Raw genomic sequence first — 23022 nt, forward strand, 5'->3', positions numbered from 1 at the left:
GCTTATGGGTAAGGGGCAGGGGGAAGGCCAATAAGGGAGACATCCTAGTGGGAGTCTGTTATAGACCACCCAACCACAATGAGGAGACAGACGAAGTACTCTGCAAGCAGTTGGCTGAAGTCTCACAATCTCCAGCCCTTGTTCTTGTGGGACGTTTCAACTTACCAGATATCTGCTGGAAATACAACACAGCAGAAAGAAAGCAGTCTTGGAGGTTCCTGGAGTGTGTGGGAGATAACTTCCTGACGCAGCTGGTAAGTGAGCCAACCAGGGGAGGTGCCCCGCTGGACCTGCTGTTTATGAACAGAGAAGGCCTGGTGGGTGATGTGGTGGTTGGAGGCTGTCTTGGGCTCAGAGACCATGACGTGATAGAGTTTTCAATTCTTGGAGAAGTCAGGAAGAGGGTCAGCAAAACCCTACCCTGAACTTCAGAAGGGCAGACTTTGGACTGTTAAGGTGTCTGGTTAACAGACCCTTGGGAGGCAGCCCTGAAGGGCAAAGGAGTCCAGGAAGGCTGGATGTTATTAAAGAAGGAAGTCTCAAAGGTGCAGGAGCAGGCTGTCCCCATGTGCCATAAGTCGAGCAGGTGGGGGGAAGACTGGCTTGGCTGAATAGTGAGCTTTGGCTAGAGCTCAAGAAAAAAAGGAGAGCTTACTGCCTTTGGAAGAAGGGGCAGGTGATTCAGGCGGACTACAAGGATGTTGTGAGGTTATGCAGGGAAAAGATTAGAAAGGCGAAGGCCCAGCTGGAACTTAAACTGGCCACCACCGTTAAAGATAACAAAAAATGTTTTTATAAACACATCAGTGACAAGAGGAGGGCCAGGCAGAATCTCCCTCCTTTGTTGGATGTGGAAAGTAACCTGGCCAGGAAAGATGAGGAGAAGGCTGAGGTACTTAATGCTTTCTTTGCCTCAGTCTTTAATAGTCCGACTGGTGATCCTGGGGGATTTCAGGCCCCTGTGCTGGGAGATGGAGATAGTATGCAGAATGAAGTCCCAGTTGTTGAAGAGGTGGCAGTCACCAACCTGCTCCTTAACCTCAATGTTCACAAGTCCATGGGGCCAGATGGGATCCACCCAAGGATACTGAGGGAGCTGGCAGAGGAGCTCGCCAAGCCACTCTCCATCATTTATCAGCAGTCATGGTCAACCGGGGAGGTCCCAGATGACTGGAAGCTAGCAAATGTGACGACCCTCTACAAGAAGGGTCAGAAGGAGGATCCGGGGAACTACAGGCCTGTCAGCCAGGCCTTGGTGCCGGGAAAGGTCATGGAGCAGATCATCTTGAATGCCATTAAGTGGCATGAGCAGGACAACCAGGGGATCGAGCTCAGCCAGCATGGGTTTATGAAAGGGAGGTCCTGCCTCACTAACCTCGTCTCCTTCTATGATAAGGCAATCTGCTTAGTGGATGAGAGGAAGGCTGTGGACATTGCATACTTGGACTTCAGTAAGGCCTTTGACACTGTCTCCCACAGCATTCTCCTGGAGAAGCTGGCTGCTCACAGCTTGGACAAATGCACTCTCCGCTGGGTTAAAAACTGGATGGATGGCCGAGCCCAGAGAGTGGTGGTGAATGGAGTCAAATCCAGTTGTCGGCCAGTCATGAGTGGTGTTCTCCAGGGCTCAGTGTTGGGGCCGGTCCTGTTCAATATCTTCACTGATGATCTGGATGAGGGGATTGAGTGTACCATCAGTAAGTTTGCAGATGACACCAAGTTGGGTGGAAGTGTCGATCTGCTGGAGGGCAGGAAGGCCCTACAGAGGGACCTGGACAGGCTGGATCATTGGACCGGAGCCAACGGTATGAGATTCAACAAGGCTAAGTGCCAGGTCCTGCACTTCAGTCACAACAACCCCATGCAACACTACAGGTGTGGGGAGGAGTGGCTGGAGAGCTGCCTGGAGGAAAAGGATCTGGGGGTGTTGGTTGAGAGCGGCTGAACATGAGCCGGCAGTGTGCTCAGGTGGTCAAGAAGGCCAATGGCATCCTGGCTTGTGTCAGGACTAGTGTGGCCAGCAGGAGCGGGTAAGTGGTCGTGCCTCTGTACTTGGCACTAGTGAGGCCACACCTCGAGTGCTGTGTTCAGTTTTGGGCCCCTCACTACAAGAAGGACATTGAGGTGCTGGAGCGTGTCCAAAGAAGGGCAACGAAGTTGGTGAAGGGTCTGGACAACAAGTCTTATGAGGAGTGGCTGAAGGAACTGGGATTGTTTAGCCTGGAGGAGGCTGAGGAGAGACCTTATTGTTCTCTAAAACTACCTGAAAGGAGGGTATAGCAAGGTGGGGGTCGGAATCTTCTCCCTAGTAACAAGCAATAGGAAGAGAGGAAATGGCCTCAAGCTGCGCCAGGAGAGGTTTAGGTTGGACATTAGAAAGAACTTCTTCACAGAAAGGATTGTCAAACATTGGAACAGGCTGCCCAGGGAAGTGGTTGCATCTCCATCCTTGGATGTATTTAAAAGGGTGGATGTGGTGCTTGGTGATATGGTTTAGTGGTGGACTGGGCAGTGATAGGTTAGCGGTTGGACTCGATGATCTTAAGAGTCTTTTCCAACCTTAATGATTCTATGATTCTATGATTGGAGTGCTGGAATGGAGAGCTAAAGGCTGTTCAGGAGGGATAGACAGAGCAGGCGAGGTGGAGGTGTTGCACTATAGATAGGGAGAGGTTTGATTGTACAGTCCTTACAGGTAGCGTTGATGTTGATAAGAGCCTCTGAGTCAGGATTAGAGGATGGAAAACAAAGGAGATGTTGTAGTTGGTGTCTACTACTGATCACCCGGCAAGGACGTAACCACTGATGAGTGATTCCATAAGCATTTTAGAGAAACTTCTGGATTGGTATCCCTTGTCCTTACGGGAGATTTCAACTTCCCACACATCAGCTGCGAATACCATACCCCTATGACAAGCAGGTTTTGCAAATACTTGACATTTGTAGGAGATAATGTCTCACATGCACTCAGTGAGCCAACCAGAAAAAATGTGCCCCTAGACTTGCTGTTTGTGAAAAGACAAAGATTTGTGGGACGTGTGGCTGTAGGTGGCTGTCTTGGCCACAGTGATCATGAAATCGTTGAGTTTAACATTTTCAGTGTAATGAGAAAAAAAGGACAGCAGAGTTGCTACCCTGGAGTTCAGGAGAGCAAACGTGAAGATATTCAGGGAGCTATTAGGCAGTGTCCCCTGAGAATCTGCTTTTGAGGGCTTAGGAGTCCACAAGTGCTGGTCAGTCTTTAAGAAGCACCTGTTAGAAACACAGGAGCTGGCAATTCCACTGTGTCAGACGTCAAGCAAGCGGGGCAGAAGACCAGCTTGGCTGAACAGGGAAAAAGAAATTGTGTGACCTCTGGAAGCCAGATCAGGCTTCACAGGAAGAGTATAGAGCTGTGGTTCTTATACGCAGGGGGAAGACGTGAAAGGTCAAAGCTCAACTAGAGCTGAAACTGGCCAGTGTAGTGTCAGACAAGAAGAGTCTTTTTTAAGTCCGCTAATAGCAAGAGGAGGTCTGAAGAAAACATTGGACCAATACTTGTTGAAGATGGTCATCTGACTAATAAGGATGAAGAAACAGCAGAGGCACCAAATGCTTTTTTTGCCTCAGTCTTTAATAATACTGGTAAACCTGGGGCTGCCTAGTCCCCTGAATCAGAGGACCGTAAGTGTGGGAACAGTGACTTTCTACTTGTGGACACTGAAACTGCGAGGCACCAGCTCTATCTGCTGAATGTTCACAAGTCCATGGGGCCTGATGGGATTCTTCCAGGAGATTCTGAATGAGATAGTGGATGGTACAGCAGAAATCCTCTCGATAACCTGCCAAAGGTCTTGGGAGCATGGGAAGGTCTCTGCTGACTGGAAGCTAGCCAACGTAATTCCAATTAACAGGAAGAGCGTGAGGGAAGACCCAGGGAACTACAGACCTGTTAGCCTAACCTCAGTTCCTGGTAAAATGATGGAGAAGATCACCCTGGGTGCTACCGAAGGACATTTACAGAATCATGCAATCATCAGGCACAGTCAACATGGGTTCACAGAGGGAAAGTCCCATTTAACTAATTTGATAGCCTTCTGGAAGGGCACCCGTCTAGTGGATGGAGGGGAGGCGGTGGACGTAGTTTTTGTGGATTTTAGTAAGGCTTTGGGTACTGTCCCTCACAGCATCCTCCTGGACAAGTTGTCCAGCTTTGGGAGGAGTGGGTTTATGGTGCACTGGGTGAAGAACCAGCTGAAGCGCAGGACATAAAGGATTGTAGTGAAGGGGGCTACCTCTGGCTGGCAACCGGTCGCCAGTGGAGTTCCTCAGGGTTCAATTCTAGGGCCAGTTCGGTTCCATATATTTATCAATGATCTGGATGCAGGAGTTCAATGCACCATCAGCAAGTCTGCTGACGATACCAAACTGGGAGGTGCTGTTGACCCCCTCAAGGGACAAGAGGCCTTGCAGAGGGACCTAGATAGATTGGAACATTGGGCTATGATTAATGGGATGACATTGAACAAGTCAAAATGTCAGATTCTGGGTGGAGTAACAGCGGGCACAAGTATGAACTGGGCGAGGAGTGGCTGGAGAGCAGCCCTGCAGAAAGGGAGCTGGGGGTGCTGGTCGACAGCAGGCTCAATAGGAGCCAGCAGCGTGCCCTGGCAGCCAAGAGGCCAAACCGCATCCTGGGGTGCATCAAACACAGCCTAGCCAGGCGGGCGAAAGAGGTGATTATCCCGCTCTGTTCAGTGTTGGTGCGGCCTCACCTTGAGCACTGAGTGCAGTTCTGGGCCCCACAAGTTCAGAAGGGTGTTAAGGTACTCAAATGTGTCCAGGGGAGGCAACAAAGCTGGTGAAAGGGCTGGAGGCCTGTGCTGTGGGGAGCGGCTGAGGACTCCGGGCTTGTCTAGTTTGGGGAGAAGGAGGCTGAGGGGCGACCTCATTGCTCTCTAGGGCTTCCTGAGGAGGGGAAGAGGAGAGGGAGGTGCTGAGCTCTTCTCCCTGGGATCCAGTGACAGGACGCATGGGAATGGTTCAAAGCTGCTCCGGGGGAGGTTTAGACTGGACCTTAGGAAGCGTTTTTTTTACAGAGCGGGTGGTCAAACACTGGGACAGGCTTCCTGGAGGGTGGTCGATGCCCCAAGCCTGTCATTGTTTAGGAGGCATTTGGAGAAAGCCCTTAACAATGTGCTTTAGCTTTTGGTCAGCCCTGAATTAGTCAGGCAGTTGGGCTGAACTAGATTATCATTGTGATTCCTTTCCAACTGAAAATATTCTAGTCTATTAAATTTTTTTTAGTGTGGGACATCTAGTAAAATCTTCTTTAAAAGTTTCCAATAATCATTCACAATTTTTATGTGATTATTAATTAGTTATCTAACTTTTAATTATTTAGAGCATTTTTTAATGAAAGAGGAAAATATTAAGCACAAATTTAGGAAAGGTACATACTGCCCCACACATTTTTTTATAAAAAAGACTCTTTGCTTTAAACAATTTAAATGCTGTAAACACAAGAAATTGCTTACAAAGTAAGTTTTCTTGTACATAAAGAACTGGTGCATGATAACAGTTACTGTTGCAAAAATAAAGTTAAAATGTTCATAGTAGAATTTATTAGTCTTGAGAATCTGGGATTTTTATTCTTTATGAATATGCCTAGCATAAAAAGGGATGTGTTGATGATGAGGTTGGATATCTGGAGTGTTCTGTCCACTTCTACACTCTCATACAAGGGAGACATGGAGACCAGAACAAGTCCAGCACATGTCACTGAAGATGGTTAAGGGCTTAGAGCATCTGTCCTATGAAGAAAGGGTGAAAGAGTCAGGACTGTAAAGTGTGGAAAGGAAAAGGCTCAGAGGAATTTTATCAACCTGAATAAATGCCTGATGGATGGGGAGGAGAGGGTGGGCAAAGAAGACGGAGCCAGACTCTTCGTATTGGTGTCCCAAGAAAGGACCAGAGGCAATGAGCATGAACGAGAAAACTCCATTTAAATGTAAAAAAACACTTTACTACTGTGAGGGTAGCCAAACACTGGAACAAGTTGCTCAGAGATGTTGTAGAGTCTCCACCTTTGGAGACAGTCAAAACCCTACTTGCCATGGTCTTGAGCATCTCTGTTTAAGTGACCCTTCCTCAAGCTGGACTAGATGATCTTGAGGTGCCTTCCAAATTCAACCATTCCATGGTTCTATGAAACTAGAGGATGATGCTGGCATTAAAAAGTGTTTATTACCTCGCCACAAATACATTTAGATCAGAAATTCAAAAGTTACAAACCTTCAGAATAAAAAAAATCTGCATAAACCCTCCAAAAGGAAAAAGTAGTTTAGCAGTTGAATTTGATCAGTTTATGAAAAGGATTAGAAGACATGGTTTCCCACAATAGCCTGTAGTAAGACTAATCCACTTAGAAGATACCTTCCAGCCTTAATTTCCAAAACTAGGGTTTTTAGAGCATGAAGTATGTAAGGACATTTTAGTCGTCCTGATCTAGCCACAGTCAATTTGAATTAAGAGGTTGCTTCCCCTAATGGCCTACCAGCACTAGCATGTATGTAATTGCTCCCTAACCCAGTGCTGTTAAATGACTTAGTTTATCTTAACCACACTTTAAACAGAGTTTATCTTAAACATGTTTTTAGTAGATGGTTTTAAACTAGATAATTTTGACAGAACTGTTAGAGACAGGTCCAGTTGGATGGTGGCGCCTCACGTAAAAGCTTTGGCAAGTAACACTGGGTGCCAGCTTAACTTGTATCAGATATAAGCAGAACAGTTCAGCTTACCGTGCCCAAATTTTCAGGTGCATTTTATTTTTTTTTTTTCCAGACATTAAAGCAAGTCAGCTCAGACTAAATAAAGATGCAGTTGGCATATCAAGCTTTGTTAGGGCCCTGAGTGCACCTCTTCTCCAGAGATTGTGGCCCCACCTCGAGTACTGTGTGCAGTTTTGGGAGCCTCAGTATATGAAGGACATCAAACTACTAGAATGTGTCCAGAGGAGGGCAAGCAAGATGATTAAAGGTCTTGAGGGCAAGACTTAGGAGGAACAGCTGAGGTCACTTGGTTTGTTGAGCTTGGAGAAGAGAAGGCTGCGGGATGACCTCATCATAGCCTACAACTTCCTCATGGGGGCAGCGGAGCGGGATGTGCTAGCTTCCTCTCTGGTGACCAGCGATAGGAGACAAGGAGATGGCATGAAGCTGCATCAGGGGAAGTTCAGATTGGACATTGGGAAAAGGTTCTTCACTGAAGAGAGTGGTCAGTCCCTAGAACAGGCTCCCCAGGGAAGTGACCATGGCACCACGCCTGTCAGAGTTCAAGGAGCACTTGGACAATGTTCTTAGTCATATGGTTTATTTTTAGGTAGTCCTGTGAGGAGCAGGGAGTTGGACTCAATGATCCTTATGGGTCCCTTCCAACCTGAGATATCCTATGATTCTGAGATTCTTTGTTTCTATGATTCCATGAGTAGTAAAAGAAAGACTGGGGAAACTGTGGGCTCGCTGCTCAACTAGGTGGGTGCCCTGGTGATACAGGATGCAGAGAAGGCAGAGTTACTGAATGCCTTCATTGCTGCAGTTCTTACTGCTAAGGCTGGCCCTCAGGGATCTCAGCCCCCAGAAGAGAGAGAAAATCTGGAGAAAGGAGGACTTCCCATTGGTTGAGGAGGATTGGGTGAGAGATCACCTAGGCAAACTGGACTCTTGCAAATCCATGGGCCCTGATGGGATGCACCCGCGAGTGGTGAGGGAGCTGGCAGATGCTGTTGCTAAGCCACTCTCCACCATCTTTGAAAGGTCATGGAGGACAGGAGAGGTACCTGAGGGCTCGAGGGTAGCCAATGTCACTCCAGTCTTCAAAGACAGCAAGAAGGAGGACCCAAGAAACCATAGGCCAGAGAGCCTCACCTCCATTCCCAGAAAGGTGATGGAGCAGTTCATCCTGAAGGTCATCTCCAGGCATGTAGAGGACAAGAAGGTTATCAGAAGTAACCAACAGGTGTTCAGCAAGGGAAGATCAAGCTTGACCAACCCGGTAGCCTTCCACGATGGCGTGACTGGCTGGGTAAATGGAGAACAGTGGACGTTGTTTACCTCCACCACATCAAGGCTTTTGAAACTGTCTCCCATAACATGCTGTCATGGTTTTGGCTGGGATAGAGTTAATTTTCTTCACTGTAGCTGATACAGCACTGTGTTTTGGATTTAGTATGAGAATAATGTGGATGACACACTGATGTTTTAGTTGTTGCTAAGTACCGCTTACACTAGTCAAGGACTTTTCCAGCTTCCCATGCTCTGCCGGGTGCACAAGAAGCTGGGAGGGGAGGGGGCATAGCCAGGACAGCTGATCCAAACTGGCCAAAGTGATATTCTATATCATATGACGTCACGCTCACTGTATTAACTGGGGAGACATTCAGAGTTATGGTGTTTGTCTTCCCAAGTAACAGTTATGCATGATGGAGCCCTGCTTTCCTGGAGATGGCTGAACACCTGCCTGCCAATGGGAAGTAGTGAATAAATTCCTTGTTTTGCTTTGCTTGCATGTGCAGCTTTTGCTTTACTTATACTGTCTTTTTCTCAACCCATGAGTTTTCTCACTTTTACTCTTCCAATTCGCTCCCCCATCCCACTGAGGAGTGGAGTGAGCAAGTGGCTGGATGGTGCTTAGTTGCCAACTGGGACTAAACCACAACACATCTTCATAAGTAAGCTTAGGAAGTGTGGGTTGGATGAGAAGACAGTAATGTGGATTGAGAACTGGCTGAACGGCAGAGCTCAGAGGGTCGTGATCAACAGCGCAGAGTCTAGTTGGAGACCTGTACCTAGCGGTGTTCCCCAGGGGTCTGTGCTGAGTCCAGTCCTATTCAACATATTCACCAATGACCTGGACGAAGGAACAGAGCGTACCCTCAGTAAGTTCACTGATGATACCAATCTGGGAGGAGCAGCTGATACACCAGAAGGCTGCGCTGCCATCCAATGAGACCTGGACAGGCTGGAGAGCTGGGTCATGTGGAACCTGATGAAATTCAACAAAAGCCAGTGTAAGATCCTGCACCTGGGGAGGAACAAGCCCATGCACCAGTACAGGCTGGGGGCTGACCTACTGGAAAGCGGCTCTGTTGAGAAGGACCTGGGAGTGCTGGTGGACAACAAGCTGACCATGAGCCAGCAGTGTGCCCTTGTGGTCAAGGCGGCCAATGGTATCCTGAGGTGCATTAAAAGGAGTGTGGCCAGCAGATCAAGGGAGGTTATCCTCCCCCCTACTCTGCCCTAGTGAGGCCACATCTGGAGTACTGCGTCCAGTCCTAGGCTCCCCAGTTCAAGAAAGACAGGGAACTACTGAAGAGAGTCCAGCAGAGATACAAAGGTGATCAGGGTTCTGGAGCATCTCTTTTATGAGGAAAGGGTGAGAGACTTGGGTTTGTTCAGCCTGGAGAAAGAAGACTGAGAGGGGATCTTATCAATGCTTATAAATATCTAACGGGTGGCTGTCAAGAGGATGGGCCCAGACTCTCTTCAGTGGTGCCCAATGGCAGGACAAGGGGCAATGGGCACAAGTTGGAACACAGGAAGTTCCACCTAAACATGAGAAGAAACTTCTTTCCTGTGAGGGTGACAGAGCAGTGGAACAGGCTGCCCAGGGAGGCTGTGGAGTCTCCTTCCCCAGGGACATTCAAAACCCACATGGACACAGTCCTGTGCCCCCTGCTGTAGGTGGGCCTGGGGCGTTGGACAAGATGATCTCCAGAGGTCCCTTCGAACCCCTGCCATTCTGTGATTTAGCTGCCTATAGCTCAAGCTCAGCCCTGGCTTCATACAGCTCTGTGGCCTTGAGTCAGAGGGCTGTGTAAAATAAGTGGTGTAAGAAAAAGCTGTGGGCAGTGGCATCCTGTCCACCTTCACTCCAGAGCTGTTTCTAAGGTTGGGCTCTTGCTCTCAGTCTCTGCCTGAATTTTGCTGCAGGAATGCCCGTGCTTTATCTTCTACATTCCTGAGCCTTGACTCTTATCCTGACCTGCTTACTTGAATTTCTGGCTTGGTGTTGGACCTGTCTCATCACTACAGAATTGCCTGGTGATCTGAACTGTTGGCTGAGCCTTGCTACCATCACTGGGCCTGCTCTGCTCTTCATGCTCAGGTACTGTGGGACTGCACCCTTGTCAGTGAGGCCACCGTCCTGCCTGCCTTGGCCCCTGGCTCACCTTCCCTTACAGAGTGGCCTGCCCTTGCTGCTTCCTGCAAAGTATGACTGTGAACCTTTGGAGGGTACAGAAAAAATTCCCATGCTAATTCTGTGAGTAGAGCTTTTAAAAAGCATGAATACAGGAAGGAATATTTCCACCTTTAAAAACATATCTGATCTCTTCCATAAAGGCTTTCTGCTACTGAGAGAAAGGAAAGTCAGATGAGTGTCCAAATCTACTGCTGTTGTATGCCTCAGAATGGAGAAATAGACAAGGAAAAAGCACCTGATTTTCTTGCAGGGCTGAAACATCCCAATGGCAATTTTTAGGTGTGTCAGCTCAACTGTCTGAGCTTTGCAAGCTAGACTACCAAGCTGTTTCTAAATGAATCAGATGTATCCTACAGGATTTGGTGACAATCTAAGTTACACAATTTTAGTTGGTTGCTTTTGCTACAGGATGCCTGTTCTGAGTGCATACTCCATACATTTGAAACGTAGAAGTGGACCTGGCATTGGCTAGGATAGGCAAGCTGGCAGTTACCCAGATTGATAGGCATGTCATTAACAATTCAATTTGAAGAACATACATTTATGGTGTTTTGCAAAACTCTTGCTGTTACAATAAAGGTAAATTTATGTCAGTGAGATGTCACAATTGTGAGGGAATTTCTAAGAACAATACTTCCCATAACTTGAATCAGAAGGAAATAAGTACAAGTTCCACAGGAGTGAATATCTTATCTTTTCTGATTGTCTTTTGAACATGCAGTATCATTTAAGTATATGATCCTGAAGCTGAGGTGTTTCAGACCACAAAATCAGCATCGACTGGTCTACGTTTAGATATTCCAGTCTTGGCATTGTTCCTTTACTTTTGATCATTCTGCTTTGCTAAGAATGAACTAAAAAGCTCTTAACTTCAGGTGTTCTAACTGTAGCATGAAAACTAGGGAAGAGAACATACTAGGATTTTCTTTTTTGCTAAAGACTACTTTGCTGCTGAGTAGAAGGCAGGAGGGATGTACACGTAATGCTAGCGACTGCTATAGCATTCCGTTCTGTAGGACAAAGAAATCAAATAAGGTGCAGACTCCCACTTCCACTGAAACAGTTTCTTTCCATATAAGACAGAGCAGGAAGCAGCCAACAATGCTGGCTGTCTTTCAGATATATATATATTACACTTATCAGTTAATTTAATACTGAAATGGGCACTCATTATTGGTACCGAAGATTTATACAACATCTTTCATCAGCAGAGAGCTCACAATACTTTCTAAAGTGTTTCTAAACACACATAAGCAAAAGAAGATACTGCCATGTTCAGATGGAAAATAGCAGGTATATAACATACAGGAAAAATGGTACCATAGCATATAGGTCTAGTTCCCCAAAAAGAAATAAGGAATTAGAACTAGGGTCCTTTGTTATGACAGCAGTCCTGACTTGTTAAAGTATATCCTAAAATGAGAGTCTCAAACTCCACTTTTACCCTGGATCACCAGAAAACCTTCTGTTACCCTGTAAAAAGGAAATCAAAATCATTGGATCTCTGAAAAGGAATTTTTGTTTAGGAAAATGTGTCACTTGAACTAGAATTTAGCAAGGACACGAGAACAGATGTGAGAGATAATCCCTGGCTATGTGATGAGCATTTCAGTGCACTGAAACACTACACAGTACAATTATTATTACTACAAGTGCTAGGACATCATTCTTACACAATATGCAGAGCACAATGATTCAAGTAAAGAGGTTCTTGCAGGCACTATCCTGGGACTTTTGTTCAATTCCAGTTAGGGACAGTATGACCTGGTGAAGCAGCTGTGACACTTAGCAAAGCAGTATCATTGCTTCCTACTGCTCTTGGAAAGTAACTATTAAAATGTTAACTATGCTCTGCTCTTCTATGAAATATGATGGATTACACAGAAGTATGGTTCTGGTTCTTTAATTCTTCTCAGAACATACACAGTACACACAGACCAGGCTAAGTTTCTTACCTCAGAGTGTACATCAGTTATGTTCTAAAAAGAATGTCATTTAAGACTTAAATGTCAGTCAGTCTCCTCAACTGTGGCTTCCCTTCGGAAGAAGCCACAAAATGAACCTGCTTGTACACATTTTTGGGCAGATGTCTAGTTACCCACTAGAAACATCAATTTATAATAAGTTTTTATAATATAACATAGGGTAAGACCACAAATAGAAGTAGTATTAGAACTGCACCCATATTTCCTGAATTTGAAAAGGTTCTGTTTTGATCCATTACTTGCATATGGCTTTATAATGGACATAAACTGCTGGTTAAACTCAGGCTTCTACAAAATCAAGGAAAATCTGAATCCTAAAAGTTAAACTAATAGGCATACTGGCACTGCTTCTTTTATTCAACAACCTCAAAATATATTAAGAACGTGGATAAATAGTACCACATACATATACATAAAGACATGAAGTTGATTCACCAAAGGATATGCTGTTTGGTTTGGGTTCATTGCACTTCAATCTGGCATTTAACTGAGGTGTTTAAGTTGGGAACACGATCCTCAATCCTTAGTGCCCTCTGTGGTCCATGAAAGGAAACAGGCAGCTTCAGAGAGTGACTTGCATCATGGTGGGCCTGAATCACTGCTCAGAGGCACCAATCTTTCTCTGTTGCCTTTCTCCATTTTTCCTGGGACATCAGATATCTGTGGAGATGCCTAAAATTTTCAGAGTCAGCCCAGGCCTAGTATCACAGTTGGTATATGACTCTGTGATTATCAGTTTCTTGCCTGAACTTATAAAGGTGTATTGATGCTGATTTTTTCTCTCCTTCCCTTTAATATAACACAAGAAAATCCAGTTAATACTCATATCAGTCATGACTATATCAGAATACAGTAATGACCTAGGAGAAGAAAAGATCTCTATTATTTGAATAACTTCCATTTGCATCTTTGATAATTCTTTTCCCTTTTTGAACTGGAAGAAGATATAAAATAGGAAAAAATGAAGGATAGAGTAAGGCCTGACACACTTCAGTTCTTCAGTTACATGATTCATTATAAGGGTAGTAAAACCAATGCCATTACATAAATGAGTCTACCTAGCACACAGAAGCATTTGATCATTCTTTAATGGAACATTAGATATACATACTTCTATGTTCTGACACTTTCATACGATACAAAAGTGTGCAGCATGTTACTTGGCCTATGGGCGATGCACTGCCCCAACACATGCTTTATCCTTGAAAGTATATAACAGCAGAACTATTTGTAAGGATGGTTTGAAGTGAATTAAGTAGAGCACAAGTATTATGCATGAGTTTGACTACTTTTGTCTTGGATACTGAGACCTAGCTGTGTTGAATGGTAGCCAAACTACAAATATAAGGGGTTGTTCATGGAATTTACAGAATAAAGTTATACAGCAGATACACTTAAACATAAAATACCAATGTTTTTAAACAGAGATTTGCAGCAGAAAAAGAATCCTTAATCCCCAGTAGTATAAAGGAGTTCTGTCGGCTTAAGTAAAGCTATAAAAACTAGAATGTTTATTGGCTGTCACATACTATGGATGTATCATACCTCGTCAAAAAAGTGCCAATAAAGGTCTCACAGATTAGAGGTTTTACAGGTTGGAGAAAAAAGCAATAGCCAAACTACCTTTCAAAACTCTTCATAAAAAACACCATTGTGCTATGGCACAAGAATTCTACCTAGCTCTTCTGAAACCAGCAATACTCAGCAGGTGGAGTACAGCATGCCCAGGACATTAAGTATACATGAAGATCACTGGAGAATTCATGCTGTATGTAGGAAAGAAAGTAGCTTCAAGGAACTCAGAATTTACAAATAAAAGGGTAGTAAGAAATTACACTGTGAGAAATATTTAGCAGCTTCCTTATACAGAATGATTCTGGACCACTGATACATGTCAACATGTCTGAGTGAAATAAATATGGTTACTCAGAGCTTGTCTTCACCACACATGCTCACACACTCACCATCTTTCAGTCACTGTTGGCATGAGAAAGGCTTCGCTTTCATGTAACTCTTCCATTTTCCATGCCTGCATTATATTCTCAGCAGATTTATCTGCATTTTATCTTACTTTATTATTGCTGGATTTCTGGAGTGCCATTTCCATTCCTTCGCCCACTCATTCTTTGAAAGTGTGACAATGGACAGTAATGCTTGTCCCCTGCAACATGCTCTCATTAAATTCTATTGAAACAGAACTTTTAATGCTGTTAATATATGTTTATATATATATCTATAAAAATTAACTACTGATTTAATTTTATAAAAGTTGGTGGTTCATAATTTCATACTATATTATATTTTGATGCTAATTCTGTCGCTGCTGCCACAGAGGTTATGTAGTAGCTGAAAAGCTTAACTCTATCCTAAGTGAAGTTCCTTCCTAGCCTAGATATCTGAGATGACATCTAGGTAAACCATTACGATGTTTAGTATGAATTGTGACTTTCACGCTTTAAACAATGTGATCTTCCATCAGTGGATCCTGTCCCACTCCTTCCTAAACCCTCCAGTTTTCTTGGCCATCCACTTACAACTGACAGATACTAAATTAAAGCTCGTCTGTCTTAAAATACACACAGGCACATACATAGCTATAAATAACAGAACTGGGTCATTTAAAGGAATTCTAGATTAGATGCAAAGGAAAGTAGTTAACTACCAGAATTATAGTTAACATAAACATATGCTTTATGTGGTCTTTTGAAGTATTCGGATTGTGCTGCTTTGTCCAAGTTGTAGTAAATTCTGGAATTTCTGTTCTCGATGACTACTTGAGGTACAACAACTAACTCAGAAAAGCAAAACAAGTACCCTGATCTCCTATGGCCTTTTGGTTGATTTATTCTGAATTTGGTAGAGTGCAAGCCCCAAATGAAGCTTTCCCGTCGGGCAGTAATCCCATAACATCTCTTCATTCCTAACACAGACGCACTGCAGGTTTCAGTCAAGGATGTAGCCTGGGCTTCTCTTGTCTACCTAGGCTGCCTACTTTCACAAATCTTACATGAGCAAAATTATTATGTACGAGACCTCTACTACTTTGCCAATATAACTGGCCAACCTCTTTGGAAGCTATTAGGGTAGAAGGATACCAGAAAAGGTAACTGCATAAACCCAGTTTTCTTAGAATAGCAAATTAAAAATCCTTACTTTTTATTTCTTCCCTGCCACAATGAAACAGGCACTTTTCAAATCAATGAGGCAGAGAAGACACAGAAAGACAGACAGATGAGACTATTACTACTATGTGAAAGACTGCAACTGGAAATTAATTTTGCAGCAGGTGTAAAGGTGCTGATATTAAGCAGCTTGTATATAGCTGTTGACTAAGTTAGTGCTTATTTTGGCTTATGTACCTGATTTTGACATCAAGCATCAGAAATATAACTGTGTTCCCTCTAGCCTGATACGCAATTTTACCAGAAATAGGCTATACTTATGCAATAGCTCACCTACTTCCAACATAGCTACACAGCATGCAAAAACATCTTATAATGATACCAACAAATACACTGCCACAGACTTATATCTAAGCTCCAACAAATTTAGATTGTTATATTTGCTAATATTTACAAATTACAGACCAACAGGGACCCGTAAATTCTGTAACAGTTTTAATGCTCACGAAAATGGCTGAGTAACACATGTACAGAGATGCATGTACAGGTATCTACACCAAAGGTCTTGCGAGTCTGGGGAGGTCCTCACTTGACTCTTGCAGAGGGACCTAGATAGATTGGAACATTGGGCTATGATTAATGGGATGACATTGAACAAGTCAAAATGTCAGATTCTGGGTGGGGTAACAGCGGGCACAAGTATGAACTGGGCGAGGAGTGGCTGGAGAGCAGCCCTGCAGAAAGGGAGCTGGGGGTGCTGGTCGACAGCAGGCTCAATAGGAGCCAGCAGCGTGCCCTGGCAGCCAAGAGGCCAAACCGCATCCTGGGGTGCATCAAACACAGCCTAGCCAGGCGGGCGAAAGAGGTGATTATCCCGCTCTGTTCAGTGTTGGTGCGGCCTCACCTTGAGCACTGAGTGCAGTTCTGGGCCCCACAAGTTCAGAAGGGTGTTAAGGTACTCAGATGTGTCCAGGGGAGGCAACAAAGCTGGTGAAAGGGCTGGAGGCCTTTCCTGTGGGGAGCGGCTGAGGACTCTGGGCTTGTCTAGTTTGGGGAGAAGGAGGCTGAGGGGCGACCTCATTGCTCTCTAGGGCTTCCTGAGGAGGGGAAGAGGAGAGGGAGGTGCTGAGCTCTTCTCCCTGGGATCCAGTGACAGGACGCATGGGAATGGTTCAAAGCTGCTCCGGGGGAGGTTTAGACTGGACCTTAGGAAGTGGTTTTTTTTACAGAGCGGGTGGTCAAACACTGGGACAGGCTTCCTGGAGGGTGGTCGATGCCCCAAGCCTGTCATTGTTTAGGAGGCATTTGGAGAAAGCCCTTAACAATGTGCTTTAGCTTTTGGTCAGCCCTGAATTGGTCAGGCAGTTGGGCTAGAATATTGTGGTAGGTCCCTTACAACTGAAATATTCTATTCTATTCTATTCTATTCTATTCTATTCTATTCTATTCTATTCTATTCTATTCTATTCTATTCTTATTCTATTCCAATTTTCAAAAGATATTACGAGATCCTGAACACTACAGACAGGTTTTGAATAAGAGTGAACAAATAACGGAAATTTGCACATAGCACAAAATGGCATTCAACACGCTCAATTTAAAGCAGTTTAGGTTAGTCACATCTCTTGTCAGTGACTCTCTCATTGACAAAACGTATTTCTGATTTGCCTGTTTGCTGCCCTTTTAAGAACACCAGCATCCACAGCAAGAAAAGACATACAAAAGCAGAATGCCCTTATGGCATTTGCTACTATGCTACAGAAAAAGAAACTCCTGCATTGACCAATGCAAGTGACTGTAAGACCTTCTCATTTACCAAGCTGGTACTCTATGATTAACTATGCGTTGGAAGCATAATGAAGTTTTTATCCACATCAGTGTGTGCGTGCACACGCGTGTGTATGAAGGGAGAAGGGAAGGCTTGGTGCAATACACATAAGGTGAAACCTCAAACACGGAGTTTTCGGTATAAAAATATGAAAGGCTTTAACAGTCACTGAGGTTATACTGAGACCAGCGGAGTATTTTCGCTGAAGTCAGTTCAACAGGGAGCAGCGCAAGAACCCCAGCTCTGACAGCAGCATGCACGCACTGCACAGCACTTTCACCTCCGGAAACTGTAAGGCGCACCGCGCAGAGTCCATGAAGGCCAACAGCGAGGGCCAGGGTTCCCCAAAGGCGCGGGAGACACCTGCGGCGTCTTGCCAAGCTACCGGCAGCAGTTCCCCGCGGTCTGCCTGCAGAACGTAACCGCGCGCTTGAGCAGCACTGCAATGGGAGAGCAAACGGGGACGCTGCAGGCCGGTGACGCCACGGTGCACGCCGGGCACCCGCCCCAACCTCGCAGCGGCGCCGGTGGGTCACGCAGGGTGGCTGCCGGGCCGCCCCTGCGCGCGAGCTGCGTTCCGCCGCCAGCCTCGGCACGGCGCCAGCACCGCGTGCCACACCCCCGCAGCAGCGGTGCAGGCCGCGCGCCGGGGCGGGGCACCGCCGGGGTCGGCGCAGGGCGGGGCGGGGCGTGCGGGACGCTGCCCCGCCCCCGCGCGACGCCGTGAGGGGCGGGGCGAGGCCGCCTGGGCAGCCGGGCCCGCCCCCCTCCGCGGCAGGCCGGCGCGGGCGGGGCGAGCGCCTCCTTCCTGTTTCCGCTCGGCAGGCCGGCGCCCGCCGGGGCAGCGGTACGTGGGGCGGCGGGAGGGACGCGAGGGGCGGCAGCGCGGCGCTGCCCGGACCCCCGCCCGCTCCGGCCCGAGCCACGGCGATGCCTTCCCGCCGCCGCCATCCTCCGCCGCCGCCCGAGCGGCGTTACCTATGCCGGGCGGAGGCGAGCGCCGCTGGGCCCGCGCCGCGGCGGCCGCCGTTCCCTCACGGCCTGTCTCTTCTCTCCGCAGGGAGCTCGGCGCCACCCTTCCGCGGTTCGAGGTGCCCGCAGGGTGCCGGAGGCGGCGCCGGGATCCGCCGCCGCAGGTGAGAGCGGCGCGGGACGGGGCGCGCGGCCGGCCGTTACGGGGCGGGGCGGGGCGGGGCCGGGCCGGGGGGACAGCGGGAGGCAGCCGGTGTCCGGGTGGCTGCTGCGGGCCCAGGGGCTCCGGCTCCTCCATCCCGCGGGTCGCTCGCAGGGGACCGGTCCGGAGGGCTCCGCCGTGCTCGGTGCCGGCCCGGTTCGGACACTGCCGTTTGCGGGCTGACCGCTGCTGGCTTGCTCTCCACAGCCCTGACCCGCTCCCTCGCCTCCCCCCGTAAAACCTGCAGATGAGCCAGCTGGGCTCTCTTCCCTTCTCTTCTGAAGAAGCACAGACCTCACTTTTTTTCCACGTAGCAATTTTTTTCATGGTAGTACCTGAAGCTCTGTGGGATTAAATGCCTGATTGTTTTGCAAATGCTGTACTTTAAAGTAAGGTCGACACCGAGTTCGTATTACACTTATGTTCGTGTACTAAGCTCTGCTTTTAACTTCTAGTAAAAAAGAACTTGCCCTTTAATAACGAAACATGATGACTTATATTAAAAGGGCGATAGCTGTGTATGTGCTCTTTATTTTCTGAATACTCAGAAATTATTTTGGTATTATTTCATAGGGTTTTCCCAGCAAAAAAACAGAGAAAATGTTTGATGTTAAGGCTTGGGCGGAATACATCGTGGAGTGGGCTGCAAAGGACCCCTACGGCTTCCTTACTACGGTGATCTTGGCCCTTACACCATTGTTCGTAATTAGTGCAGCGCTTTCATGGAAACTTGCAAAAATGATCGAGGCCAGGGAGCGAGAGCAAAAGAAGAAACAGAAGCGCCAAGAGAATATCGCAAAAGCCAAACGAACGAAGAAGTATTAAATGGAGGAAAAAAAAAGGCCTTTTCTAATCAAACACTTGTACATTTTGTTGTAACTATCCTTTGATACTTGATCCTGTAATTTCTTGAAGTATGACATTTAATCCCTTCAGCATTTTTTTTCTGCTGAGATGATTTGTGTGAAAGTTTGCCCAAGTGACACTTGTTGCAATCTTTTAATCTGCTACTTGTGTTCTAGTGCAGGTTGCCTTTCTAAATTTGCATGTTAAATTAAAAAATCTGTTGGGTGGCTCTGGAGGTAGATTTTTTTTTTTTTCCCCCTCAGTTCAAATTAGGGGGAATATGTGAATGGTAAACTGGATTATAGAAAGGCAAGTTTTGGTATACTTTGGTATACTTTCAGCAGAGCTGCAGAGATCATCTAGCTTCACAGTGAGATAGCATACCTTTAAGGATGCTGCATATGGCCCTGTGGGTCTTGAGCTGCGTGCCCAGAAGAGCTGCTGAGTTGTCTTTGATGGTGGGGCTTGTCTGCAACAAGAACCTAACTTAGCTTTTCCCGTTTCCTGACCTACCAACCATCAACAGTCTGTAAATTCAGCCCAAACTCTAGGAAACTGATTGCTTGTTCTTATGACCTTCGTCTGTCTTAAGCCACTCATGTTCTACAAAACACACTACTATGTTGTTTGGCTCTCCCTAATGATGCATGTCACCTGCAACTAATTTGTTTCTGCCTTCAGAAACTTTATGCCTCAAAGCATAGCCATAAATGGGGTGAGACCAAAGACCCCTGTGGCCTGGTGCACTGTGTCCTAGTGACCTGTAGCAGGTGGCGGTGGGAGAGTACAGGAGGATGTACTGCTGGTGCCAGTACTTCTCCTGCTTGCTAACCTTCTGGCTACCTTTGACTTAAGGACCTTTTGATCTTTGGGATCTTTGTTCTCATGGCCTGTGAAACTGCTGCCTTCCAGGCTGCAAAATGCTGGCATACTGGAAAAAGTCCAAGTGAGGTTTGTGTTGTAAATATGCCAATATTACTTAATATTAATTCCAATTTATGTTTTTCTAACAGAAGTAATTTTTCAAAGCCTAATTTCTATTAATAGTCTAGTTCTAAAGAGCTTGTGGCAGTCATCAGGTTAGACATGGCATATTTCTGAACAGCAGCACAGGGCTGTGCTTTCTAGCAAGTAGTCCTTCATTATGTTTAAAAATAAAACCTTAAAATCATACCGTTGTTCAAATGAGGAGACCTGTAGAGCTGGCTGACACAAAAGGGGATTAGAACTGCGGAGCCCAGCTGGAAGGACTTAAAGCTAATGTGAAGTATTGTTGATCCTCTTTCAGTTTTGTTGGTCAAAGCAAGCATTGTTAGCAATGACACCTTGGCATTTCATAAATACATGGGGTTGTCTCCACTGTTTTCTCTGTGTTGTCACATTTGTATGCGTTCCACCTTTGATACCTATACAGCCTGAAACACAGAGCAGAACTGATGAAGGACGCACTGCATAAATAAATTTGATACTTTTTTCCAAAAAATTTTGTGGTCTTTATTTTGACTTGAAGTTCTCAAACATTATCTCTAAGTAAATCATCTGCACATTTTATATATCTAAGCTATGGCCAAATGGATCTGATCATTTAGGGAAGCTCCTGCATACACCAGAAATAAAAATGTCTCAGACCCTGTGTTATTTTCCAGCAGCTTTACCAAGTGCTTCTAACCTCTATTACAGTAGTTACATGTAGTTTAGCTCATCCTGATTTTATCCTGTGCTTACTTCTGGCTGCAAATCAAGCACCATGCAAGTATGTTGGTTGCTTTAAGTTAGAGGAATGTCTCTCAGATTAATACAGCGTGTAGTGTCATAGTGATTCCTGTTAAATCAACTTTTCCATCCACTTGCCAGAGGAAAGCACAATGGCACTGCCAAGGGAATTAATAAGCATTCTGAAGAACTATCTTAAATTGATGCCTAGGTTTGGGAAAATTTAAGTGTACTGATTAACATTTGTTACATCAAAAACAAATGAGTCTTCAAGGAAAAAATCAATTTAGAATTAAGAAAATTAAGTTAGCTAGAAAACCTCCTACCTATGATTTCATGAGTAAGTGATGAACAGCAATGGTTAGAAACTTGCTTATACATCCTGTTATTAAAAACTTGTAATACATCCTGTTTTTTCACTACACCCAAACATTTTACAGTAGTTTGTCATGACTAAGCCTATTTGAACAGTTCTGCAAAAATAAATGAAACTTCAGTATCACTTTATTGCACACTCACTTATATACAACAGCTGTGTATGTTGTCTGTTAAAATATTTATCCATTAGCAATATCTGTACGTGACAATCATTTATTTATTGTGACTGCTACCACTGCCTGGTGGCATCCAGGAGCCTGGCTGAAAGGTGCTCGCAGTGCTTGTTGGATCTTGCGAAGGCTCACTCTTTCCATAGTAAGGGGCTGATGCATGGCCTTTAACACGAGTATGAACTGGTTCAGCAACAAGTCCCTCCTTGTATTCCTTGGCCTGAAGGAGCTTATCCTTTTCGGATACATCTTTGATTTTCTGTTTCATTTCTTGTCTGTAATTTTCATTCTTGAGTATCTCCTAAGAACATAGTAGAAAGATAAATAAATAAATCGGAAGTAAATGCAATACACAACGTTGGAAAAAAAACCCACAACATTTTAAGCAGTTATTGGTTTTCCTAATCTTATAATCCAAATTTTCAGGTACCTAGGTAAAATAAAATGTGGCGAAATTAATAGTGTGCAACTGCAATTTCAGCCCTAATGTTTTGATTGTGTTGTTGAAGCAAAACTGCATTGTGGTGTCCCAGTTTCACTATTCTTTTGGATCACAAAGCAAATAACAGTCATCAATGCGTTGAAAAGGCATTAAAAATAAGGCTACCTTTTAACTGTTTTCTGGGTAGGACTTGCTACTGTATAGCTACTTATCACTTGCATTTCTTCCTGTAACTCACTATGCCTAGGACTTTAGGTATCTGTGGCCCAGAGTGCAGTTTTGGGAGAAGCAGATGTGCAACCGTGACTCTGCTAGTACATAATCCGAAGCCATACCAGATTAATAAATAAATAAAACAATTAAAAAATACCAAAAAGTTATATAAGGAGGCTGCTAAATTTGAGGGGGAGAAAAAAGCATTAAAAATCACTGACGGAAACCCTGCCCCAGAGACTCGGAAGACACCTCAGCAAAGTCAAGGAATAGCATGGTCCAAGAAGGAAGGGAGACCAACACACCCTCAGCTGGTGGCTGCCTGGCCAGCAAAGGTGAACTGGGTATTGCGATGAGGCCACTAAGCAGAACACTGCTTAGGTGAGCTGTATGTTAGCTCTTGGTATCTAGCAGGCATGTTAGCTAAAATAAATGTACTGCATTCACAAAGGGTGTAAAATCATACCTACTGGCTCTGCACAGGTGAAAAATTCAAATAAAAGTGTTCTAGTTTTAGAGGTAAATAGATAAACTGAAGCAACAATCTGACACATGATCCTACTGCAAAGCCAAAACACCCACTCATGATGTGTATTCAGAGTGGCTTGTACAACCTCCTGATTTAGCTTCATGAAACTCTGTACTGAAACATGGTTGTGTATGGGTTAAAGCTGCCAATGCACTAATGAACATGACCTGAATTAGGATTTGGCTGTTTCCACTGAGAAATGCTGAGGGCAATAGTTGAAGCAAGTGCAATTACTGGCTTGTCCACAGGTAAAATAGAAAAACAGCTGTCAGTACACTGTGCCATATTGTTCAGAGGAAAACACATGAGAACTCCCAAAGTAAACACAAAGAAAAAAGCCCTGAAAAATACTGAAGATTGTTTTTTATCTGTTAGCATAT

The 23022-nt window shown here is 45.3% G+C and overlaps 2 protein-coding genes across 2 annotated transcripts in view; one reads left to right on the forward strand and one right to left on the reverse strand.

The window, feature by feature from the left end:
• The first annotated feature begins 17954 nt into the window (after positions 1 to 17954).
• SMIM15 (small integral membrane protein 15) lies at positions 17955 to 20680 on the forward strand. The gene is made up of 3 exons (XM_075079374.1): positions 17955 to 18024; positions 18238 to 18313; positions 18925 to 20680. The coding sequence occupies exon 3, from the start codon at positions 18952 to 18954 to the stop codon at positions 19174 to 19176; it is 225 nt and encodes a 74-aa protein (XP_074935475.1). The 5' UTR covers positions 17955 to 18024; positions 18238 to 18313; positions 18925 to 18951; the 3' UTR covers positions 19177 to 20680.
• A 716-nt stretch (positions 20681 to 21396) lies between these two features.
• Positions 21397 to 23022, reverse strand: part of NDUFAF2 (NADH:ubiquinone oxidoreductase complex assembly factor 2) — a 72981-nt gene continuing 71355 nt past the window's right edge. Inside the window, exon 4 of the mRNA XM_075079373.1 lies at positions 21397 to 21759. Within this exon, the coding sequence (XP_074935474.1) occupies positions 21502 to 21759 (258 nt within the window). The 3' untranslated portion in view covers positions 21397 to 21501. The remainder of the gene's footprint in view (positions 21760 to 23022) is intronic.

The sequence above is a fragment of the Phalacrocorax aristotelis genome, chromosome Z (genome assembly GCF_949628215.1).
Source record: "Phalacrocorax aristotelis chromosome Z, bGulAri2.1, whole genome shotgun sequence".
Lineage (NCBI taxonomy): Eukaryota > Metazoa > Chordata > Aves > Suliformes > Phalacrocoracidae > Phalacrocorax > Phalacrocorax aristotelis.